The following is a 10,661-nucleotide window of genomic DNA, read 5'->3' as shown; positions in this document are numbered from 1 at the left end:
TGGGGGGGGGGGTAAGTTCAAGCGTATTCTGTTTAGGAAGTCTGTGCCGGTTTATACACGCCACCTAGTCTCTACCAGACTAGCTCATCATCGGTATTGGTATTGGACCGTATTGGTCGGGGTTATACCGCCCCTAACCAGACTAACTACCCTGGCTATATATTGGAGAATATTTGCCAGGGGAGTTTGGCCGCCTTGGAGTTTGACTGGCCGCGAAGTTTAATTTGAGGGGGGGGGGGGATTAACCGTCTCGCGGACTGACTGTCCTGGCCAAGTTTTTCCCTTATTTGACCGAATTCTAGGACCCGTACCCCCCTAGGAAGGCGGAGCCTGAACACCACCCTTCTGGCCTGACCTTGCTGTAACGTTACAACCGCAAGTATGACGCAATGATTTGTGGGCGTTGGACGTCATTACCTAATTGCCACACTGGTAGTGTGCGGATCTGTCACTCGATGGTAGCCTGGGTGCCATCCGATTTGTAAAAAAAATTCGGGGCTGCTGTTACAAATCGGATGGCACCCAGGCTAACTCGATGGCTGGTGAAGTACCAAAGGGGGAATTGAAGTACGTTAAAGCAAGGAGGTTAAATACAAGATGGTGATAAAGCTTTGGGTGAAAGAGTCCATTTTCTGTTAAAGAAGGCCCGCTATCGATCCTTAATTGCTGCAAAGTCACAGGCTTCATGAAATAGTGTTAGAACCTTGCGATGGGCATACAATGTTCTGTACTACTGACTGCGCTCATGCCTGGAAAAAGTGTTGAAAGCTTGAAACGTGAGGAAAAAAAAAACAGGAAAAAAAACACATACGATGACACGCCGAACTTACACGCCTGAAGATTCAGGGTTCTGGTCTTGGGAACTGATTTCTGATTTCTAATCCACATATTGCATAGAACACCGTACGATATACGAAGTTATACTTTATGTACGTTGAAAGTGAACTAGGCAAACGGCATGGGCAGCTGCCGGCCTGCAGGTCATTTAGCTGTGTATTCTGATACTTTAGTGTACTCTCCAAGCAGAGGTTTGGGTTTTGGGGGTATTTTTAGCATGTTTTTAGCCTTTTTTATCGGGGTTTCTCTTTTGCACCCATGGGTTTGGTGGAAAAAAAATTCAGTGCAAAAGAGAAACCCCGATAAAAAAAGGCTAAAAACATGCTAAAAATACCCCCAAAACCCAAACCTCTGCTTGGAGAGTAACTTTAGTGTGCTATAGGTCAAACTCACATACAAGTGAGTCACAGCGTCATGGCTATTGCACCCGGTACAAAGACTTGGACACACCTACGAAAACTTCAAAGAACGCCCCCATCGGAGTAGATACGATGTCCTTGAATTGAAGTAACGCCCCTGACTGTACGTACTTTCAATGGCGTTCCAGGGAAACGCCCATGACTCTAAAGTTAGATTCCGAGTAAAGTAAATAAAACTAAAGTACATAAAAGACGTCTAGACGGACAATTTACAGTTGTTGGTGTGGTACCGGGCGTAGGCGCTAGCCTTTTGTCGCCAGGACGCCTTCGGAGAGGGATTATTTTCTGGGCGTGTAGTCATGTTGTCACGGTGTACGCTTGTTCGTTCATCAGTGTAGGTGTTGTTCTGAGAATGTTCAGGGTAGTCAGGTGAACCCCCCTCCCTCGGGACGTATGTCGTGGTATTTCCCACGTTCGTACACCTGCTACATTACACGTCGTAAATCATTGTATACTTCCGACCGAGTGTACGTGTGCCTTATAACAAAGGCAAACTTCCAGTTCTGTTAATATTCAACGTGATTAAGATTTAAGATTAAGAAGAATGCGATTAGAATACTAACAAGTTGTTAAAGAGCGTCGGAAGGAGGGTGGAACAACGTATTATTTCGTCAGTCGTTCTCTTTCTACTGAGCGATTTGAATTTTTACACCTATTCAACCGTTGCAGAGTCTACAAATCATACGAAACTGACCACACGCCCTAACTAGAAAGGCAGTCAGGTCATTTTTCAATACCAAGATGAAAGTCGCAAAGTTCATTTCGTTCTCTCCACTATAACCTCCTCGGTCATATGATATATCTTGGATGTTCAAGTTGATTAAATTTGACCTTGTAGAACTAGAACTAGGACTGGGCTTTAGAATATAGTATTGTGCACTTTCATATTTCATTCTGAGTTCTTGGTTAGCATTCGTTGATCAACAAAGTGATAGTGCAGAAAATTAAGACCGAAAATCTAGGCCTTGAGTTATCGACACACCTCCTAGAATTTCAGCTACAAGTCGTTATGGTATACGTACGCACACAGCCTAACCATACCGATAAAAAAAAAAGAAAGCCTATTAAAAAACGCCTAGAAATACATAAAAAAATACGCCGAAGACTAAACCTCTTGGAGAGTGTAAAAGTTTTTACAAGAGTACCATATCAGGAGCAAAACTCGCCAACGTTTCCTGTCAACATTTAAGTCACGAGTCCGTAATACAGCCGTGCGGTTACCAAAGCAAATCCTCGCTAAGTGTCAAAAGAGCTATAAACAAAGCTGATGAATGTCTAGATCTGGTGCTACCGTTTGTAAATGAGCCATCGACCGTGAGCAAAACCTACGTGTGACCGAAAGGTCGATCAGCGCTGAAAAAGCTAACGTTTCATTCTTCAAAGAATGGATCCACCCTGCATGGTTTCAGTGCAGTGAGTAATTGGGCCTAGGGTTAACCAATTTCAAGAATGAGAATGGCGTAAACCCCTTTGTACACGGACACCTCCACACTGCTGTATGAATAGGTCCACTGACATTTTAGTGACTTAGTTCTCATGAAGTGTTCCCAGTAGACCAGAAAGTTCATTCATAAAGATGTGGGGGTGCTTGTGACATGTTTACCGGCCTACCCTTGTGGCGTCTGTGGTTTCCTGCTATGTTGTATTCCAAACCGCCGTTCTTGGAAGCCATGCGTTTCATGCTTACACAACCGTATCTTCATGCCTGCTTGAACGTCCAAACTATACTAAGCTTAAAATAGGGAGATACGCCCACCGACATAATACCACCTTTTCTTTCTTTGTATAGATTTCTCTGTATGAGCATGAGTTGGCACCTTGTCGTTCTTAAAATTGCGTTTCAAAGGCGAACTTTTCAAGCCCTCTACTGTCCGGAAATCTGCATATGGAAACCCAGCAGTATAATATATGAAGTTACATGAATCCTTTGAGCCACCGGACCGGATCCTTTGAGCTTTCTACACCACAAAATTCTAATGCTTTCTACTACTAGTATCTAGAAATCCACCAGGCTGGTATGATAGGTCATGTGACCGATTGAGCCACGAGACACTAGCTTCTTAGTGCGTGTAATTTCGTGCTTGCTACACGGAATTTCCGTGCCTTTCGTGCCATATACTCACAGTCAGGGATTATCACATTTTCCTGTAGTTCAAGTTTTGCTGGCGCCTTGCCAACTCCCTCCGCGCGACTTTAAACATAAAGCACAACCAGGGGACATCGCATGTTGACTTTGAAAGAAAGGTCACCGCGTGTGACTCATGTTCACCTGGAAATCACCTCACCCCACATCTTGGTCACATTCTAATTTAGCCAAGACACCTACCTGAGAAAAAACACTGCCAGGTATATATAGGGTGCTTTTCTCTCATAGTTCATTTTTTTACAGAGAGAGATAAGATCAGACTACTTTTTTTTACCGGAAGTTGAGCTGCTTGTTTTAATAAGTTACTCTTCTTCCTCAGCGCTACTTCCTTGGCGGAACTCTTACAGTGACTTGTAAGATTAAAGAGGGAATGTTATTCAGAGCACAGTCAGCCAAACCTGATGACATGTGTAGGACAAGCAGCAGCGCCACAGACAGGAGGACACAAGAAATGACACGGAACAAGGACTACGGCGATGGGAAAGGTGAGAAACGTTTCTGTTAAATTAACCGTTAGACGATTTCAGGGCAGTAAAACTGGATTTTCAAAGTCAATTTTCTTGTCATTTGTTAAATGAGTAAGTTGAATCAACCCATTCCGTAGCAAACTGATATCTGTGAAGACAAATCCGATGGCACTGACCAAAAATGCGATGTCGCTGACGGAAAACGGTTGCTTGTTTCGTATCGTGGCTTGGTTCTAGCTGTCTATTGGTGGTACCAAAAATAAAGGGACTCCTCATCTAGCCCTTCACAACAACAGAAAAAGGGGCATATATGATACAAGAATATCACAATTTCAACCCAAAACCTCTTGATTGGAGAGTTTCTTTTGTGTTCAACACTTATTTATTCAAAGTAATTGTTGCCTAAAAAACCGTGATGCCACCACGAGAAAAACAAATCTGTATCACAAGAGATTCCATGGCCATAGGAGAAAACCTGCGTAGTAGTAAGATGCTTTTGATATGCATACGATAGTTATATGACCAAACAGGTAGGCAGATACTAGTAGTTTGGCAGAATGACACTGAATTAGTTACTAATATGATATTTTAAAAATGCAGTACATCAATTTTGTATATTAAGTAACAAATCAGACTTTTAAAACATCTCACAGCAGACTTTTGAGGCAAAGTTTTGAAGCTTAAATGCGCTGCTGTCTTTTTTTATTTACTTCACAGTTCACCACAAAACAAGGCTCTTGGGAGCCACTCAAATGTTTTGGGTTACTGTACAGACAGTGAGGACAGATGTTTGTTGACCTTAGACTTGAAAAGTGTAAGGTTATCATCGGCAAGTTATAGTATATGGTAGTAAAGTTAGCAAAAGAGACACTGAAAGTGCCAGCAGACTAGCGTTAAAAAGTTGTGCAATCCTCATGTGACTCTTTTTTTCTTCGAAACTTGTGGTGCGAAAGAAGCAGATGTTAAGACAGTAACGTTATATGGCCTTCCAAGAAAGGGGAAACAACAACGCTATACAATGTATCTCGGTGAGAACGAAACGTTCGCACACTTAATTCATGTGATTTTGTTATCATTTCGGTTGTGCGTCTATTGTTGTTCTTTGACCGTAGAGCGGCGTAGGAGTCCGTTGAGTTCTGTTCACAGTGAGTTCTGTTGGTGCTACGTACGTACGTGTAATCAGCACTTCCCTATGACTCTTCAATAAAACACTGTCAACAACTTCCTCTACTTTTCTCCTTCCAAAGTGGAATGAGTCACACCGCCTGGTAAACACAGATCGCGTTACGAAATCTTGAAGTTTATGACTTAGTTTCACACTTTGCACACTGCTGGTAAACATTTTCGAGTGTTTGTGTGTTTTCTTTCCTAATTGACACTCCCCTAAGTTTTTAATTCGCGCGTGACGCGGCGTGTGCGTAGTGCGTGACGTATAAAGTCAACTCTGACGCGTTTGTTGACCCCCAATGACCCCACCAGCCTCGCTTTCGTGCCCATAGACGAACAACATGGAGACAGAAGCAGTCTTTGCAGCTAGCTGCAGTTTTGTAGCTTAAACTTTGCGATTTTTTCCCTCCAAAGCGATGCAGGCTGACCAGGAGAGGAGAGAGGCGTCAGGGCCGTGTGAGTTCGTCGTCCCAGCCGGTGTGAGGGAGAAGCTGATTGCGGCGAAGCAGCGGGTCGAGGCGCTGTTCAGAGTGACCGTGCTGTTATTGAACGTCGCCTCGGCAGAGAGCTCAACTTCCTCCAACCAGTGGGTCCGAGTGGAGGGCGAAAAGGAGCGGCAGCTTCGCGCTAAGGTGGGTCAAATTAGCCTCGAAACATGCAAGGGACATGCTAGAGATGTCCACGTTCACAGCAGGGGGATTTTTGAGCGAAAAAGGCCTGCGCGGGACGGCGTTTTATTTTTGAAGTACTTTATTTCCGCCTTCGGTGATTCATGATTTTATGGGGAGGGGGGTGGGTGGTTCGGCGGAAAGTTCTGTATGTTCCTCTTTACTAAGTAACCAAAGGCCAGGGGAAGTAAGGTGTAGCCACAGTCTTTTGGCGGGAATATATCAGGCAATTCAAATCAAAACATTTCAGAAACGTATAAAGCATGAAAAGTCATTTTGTTTTTCAAGATACACTTTGTTTACACACATGAGTCACCTTGATTTAAAGTGACCCGTGTCACGCACTGTTTAACGAAGTTTCGCAAAGGAGATACTAGTACTTTACTACAGGCAGTTCCGATATGGTTGCACTTTTACAAAACGCATGTTTCGCAACGTGCCTTCCTGTACCACTCCACATGCATGCTGGCAGCCACTACATTTTATTTGTTTCCTTCTCAAAATGTCTTGATTACTTCCTGACTTTAGTTATACTTGTACTGCCTGTTGCTAATTTTACCAAGCTGGGCAGCTATTTTCAATCTTGTTCAAATGTTTTGTTAATATTTGTAATTTTGGAGATCCGTCTGTTGAATAAGTACCTTGGCCTGCGTTACAAGTACTTCCTTCTCTGTGTTAGCCTGCAAGCTAAAAATATACCAGTTCAACTCTTAACATGCCCAGTCACCAAGGAATGCTCTTCAGAGTCATCACGATAAAAATACTGTGCTGAATCCTGCCTAGTCCACTTGTGAACATTTCCGGCACTTTTGCAGTCAGACTAAAGAAACTTAGAAAGTTGTTAGTACTCCTCTTAACTCCCACTATTTATGTCTTATTTGTAAAACCTCATATCCTCTTTTTTTATTCTTAGACTAGCAATATTACACAGGACTTACTGTTATGACAGATTATATATCGCCAAAATTATTTTACTCCAACAAAAGCATTTTTCTTACTGGTAATTTAGGTTCAGTTCGGGCTGGGCTCAAAACAGGACATTTAGAAATACCAAAAGACTAGTACCAAATATTATAAGTTAGTGCATCCATTCAATAAAATCATATCAGTTTGTTCACCTCAGTCTTTAATTTGCTGTTCCCTGAAATAGAATTTTGATACATAGTACAGCAATAAGTACTTACTATACTAGTGTATGTTATTATAGGTGTAGTATTAGCAGCCTTAGTGCATGTAAGATTGTGGCTGTGCAGGTATTCCTGTGATAGTTGTCTACCTGCACCTATAATAACATCTCACTAGTCCATGTGGACTTTTATTTGCTGCATTCACTGTTACCACCTGTGTATAAGAAATAATGGCTATGGTTTTTGAGCAGTTCTCTAAGTCTGAGTGCAGGTATGCGAAAAAAATATTTTTAGTTACTAGTATATCACTATCAGTGCACCCCTGTACCCTACATATGTAGGTAGTCTTGCTCTACTGTGTGGTCTGATAAATCAGGTGACAGTCGGCAAATTTGCAGTATCATGTGACAAATAGTCAACAAACATTCAAACAGGTGGTACATGTATTTCCTGGAAGGCAGGCGAGAAGGGGGCGTGTGCATGTCTACATGTCAGCTGGGGTTTTATTCCTGAAACAGGACAGAATCACGATTTCTTGTCGGTAAAAATTTCACAGAAGCAGGGTTGGACAAGTCCTATTGCCCACTTGCCCAGGGCAAGTAAAAGTACTGTTCGGGCAAGTGAATATCCCCCTGGACTTGCCCGATTGGGCAAGTATATTTTTTGGATGCAAAGTATAGCCCCTACCGTATTTCGACCAAGTTTCAAACAATTTTGATAAATAAAGCATCTGACATTATAAACTCTATTATAATAAAATAGTTTCCTTCCTGCTAGTACAATACATAGAAATGCATCACATTTTGGGCAAGTGAAAAGTTGGTTCGGGCAAGTGGAAATGACCAGGTACTTGCCCGATACGGCAAGTGGATTTTTGAAAACTTGTCCAACCCTGAGAAGGCTCATAAGGAAGACTTTGTTCGGAGAATTCGCTATATGTGTAACAGGTGTGATAGCCTATGCCCTATAGCATGTGTTGACATTTCCTCCATAGGCAGCCTCAAGCCTATACTGAATGGGTGTACCCCCCAGACTTACTATTGCACATAATAGCATTAGAGAAAAAAGAGAGGAGTTTGTTACCCTAGGTTTGGACTGAGAGTGGAGTTTGTTACCCTAGGTTTTTATGCTAATGTAAATATGATATTATAGTTTATACTTGATGTGTTGTGCCAAGGAGGTTCAATACATATATATTGAACCTCCTTGGTTGTGAAAAGGAATTTTCCACTTGACAATTTTTCTTATGAAAATTTCTATATAGAATTCTAGGCTGGTTGCCTTCCTGACAAAGCTTTAGATTATAAGGATACCAGCTAGTGACTAGGACCCTGGATATGCTGGCACAGAATCATATAAAACTCCTTTTTGGAGATAAGTAATGATAATGATTGATAATAACCTGTATTTTTTTTGGGAGAGAGATGCAATAGTATGCATATAGGTATACTTCAAGTGACCGCAGTCATGTCGATGAGAATTCAATACTGAGAGTAGCTTGCGGCCTGTGTTTGAATCATGACTGATTTGTGAACTAAATTGTGGACTTTGACTCTTTTTCACTTCCTCCATAGAGCAATGACCTTCATTTTAACTAACAAGTACATGTAATGTGACCTTGCATTCATGAAAATCTGCTGTTATCAGTTTACGATCTTGGCAAAATTACCAAAAAAATATTCTATAGTCTTTGATATATTAGTAGTCAGTATAGAGTTATGTTTAAACTTCTCTTGTTTTATCTTGCAGAGTTGAACATTGGATATGCTCATGCCATTGGGTGAATCATTGACCCTTTACTTAGTTGTTCCCAATGAAACACCATTGTTGTCTTCGTGACATTGCATTTTATTTCATTTTTAACTTAACATGAAGGTAATAATCGACTAGTTTTGTAGATGCTACGGTTGCTTCCCCCCCTCTGAAACGATAGACCGGCCCTTACACAGGTGGGGGTGTAAGTTGATAACCATCAGTGTTTATTCACCATGTTAGCATTGTGGATTTTTTTACTTCCTCCTCAGTGTAAGCTTTCAGTAAGTAGAACTGCCATGCTAAATTCTGGTGCCTAGTATGATTACATTGCTTATTCTTGGCACGAAAAATGTATTGCTTGAATTTTAAGTGTATGTTGTAGAGTATTATATATAAGCTGTAGCATGGTCTTATTTTCAATTTTGAAGGAGGAAAAAAATGTAACGTCAAATAGCTTGGTGGGGGGTAAACATTCAATTACTTATAAGTACATGTAGCTGTCTAGTATTAAAAGAAATTGTCTGTAGATATCCTTGATTTTTTTAAAAATTTCTTAAGAAGCATTTAAACGTTAAAAGTTAAAATTCCAAGAAATATGCCATGTTGAAACCACATAAACTTGTTGCACCAAATTGAAATTTAGAAAAACTATAATTTGTTGCAGGCTAAAAACATTGGACATGTCATTTCATGGATGGTTTGGTATCTGCTACTAGTATATCTAGTCTGATCTTCGCTTTTTTTCTGAAAGTCTGTAGCTCACTACATTTGTTGTATTGTGTCAAGAAACATATAGTTTAAAAATTCTTGTGTTCTTAGGTAAAAATTCAAAGTCCATGTGACGAAGTTGTGCATGATAGACTTTGGCCAGTCAGTCAGGCACACATTGAATGATTGACGAAGATGACTCATAATGGGCATTACCTGGCAATCAGTCAGGGCATAACTTGGTGACCCATAGTGACCTCGATTTTGCAGTACAATGTCCTTTTCTCAGCTCTCAAATTGGAAGAAAAAGACAGTCTTTTTACCTTACATTAAAAAATTCAATGACACAAGATAACCAGATGTTGCGAAAACTTATTTACTAACATTTTGTCAAAGCAAATGTCTTGACTGCAAGCAAGTTGGAAGATAAGAAATTTGATGGCTCCTAATCAGGGGGAGGAAACCTTTTTTGCTGGAAGCAATGTGGTGTTACGTTAATTACAGGTTGTCTTGCTTTGGGTCACGATTCTCTTGCTAGGAAACAATTTGACCATTTCCTGAAATAATGAGAGACTCATGATCAGACCCTTTTACTGAATTAGTTAGTAACTGTTGAGTTTTTCCATGTATTTTTGCAGCTTTGCGTCATTGACATCTTCAAAGTACTGTTATTGCAGTCACTGGCATTGTACATGATGTACATTTAGGTTCATGTTTGCATGACTGGGGCTGAACTCCATAATTTGCAAATTGCAAATACTGAGTCAGCCAAAATACAAGTGTGTAATGAAAAATTCTGCTTGGGAGTATTGTAAATGACATATCATAATTCATATTATTAATATTAGACCTGAGATATTTGAATGCTTTGTAGTTACTAAGTTAGTCTGTGTATAATGTCCTTGGTTAGTCCGAGGACATCTTGTATAATGTCGTTGATTAGTCATGTTTTTCCTCAGTATGAGATACTGGTACCACTGGTACCAATGTACAGAAAATCACTAGTTATCTCTATGTTAGAATCTTCGCACATGATATCGTCCTTCCTTGTATGAATCATGTATACCCTGAGGCTAAATGAGTTCCGGGTAAAGCTACCATCAATAATAATTTTAAGTTGACAAACCACCAGATTGTGTCTTAACTGTTTAAGGACAAACACCACAGTTCTAAGGATGGACTGAGGCACAAGTTGATGCATGTGAGTACCAGTAGCCACAATCTTAGCAGGTACAAGATAGAAAACATTACACAAGAGGTAGGGCCATGCATACATGTACAATCGTCATGTATATGTGTAGATGGTACTCAAGATATTGGTATACATGTGAAAAGTGTTGTACAAGAGTTTTGGTTTGTATTTTGTG

The 10,661-nt window shown here is 40.7% G+C and overlaps 1 protein-coding gene across 1 annotated transcript in view; it reads left to right on the top strand.

The window, feature by feature from the left end:
• The window catches only part of LOC109487394 (probable ribonuclease ZC3H12C), a 31,237-nt gene that overhangs the window by 9,743 nt on the left and 10,833 nt on the right, over positions 1-10,661 (top strand). Inside the window, exons 2-3 of the mRNA XM_019791379.1 lie at positions 3,722-3,887; positions 5,451-5,668. Coding sequence (XP_019646938.1) covers positions 3,773-3,887; positions 5,451-5,668 — 333 coding nt within the window. The 5' untranslated portion in view covers positions 3,722-3,772. The remainder of the gene's footprint in view (positions 1-3,721; positions 3,888-5,450; positions 5,669-10,661) is intronic.

This window comes from Branchiostoma belcheri, unplaced genomic scaffold (assembly GCF_001625305.1).
Source record: "Branchiostoma belcheri isolate BF01 breed outbred unplaced genomic scaffold, Haploidv18h27 scaffold88, whole genome shotgun sequence".
In the NCBI taxonomy this organism is placed as follows: Eukaryota; Metazoa; Chordata; class Leptocardii; order Amphioxiformes; family Branchiostomatidae; genus Branchiostoma; species Branchiostoma belcheri.
This window is presented reverse-complemented; position numbering and strand designations above follow the sequence as displayed.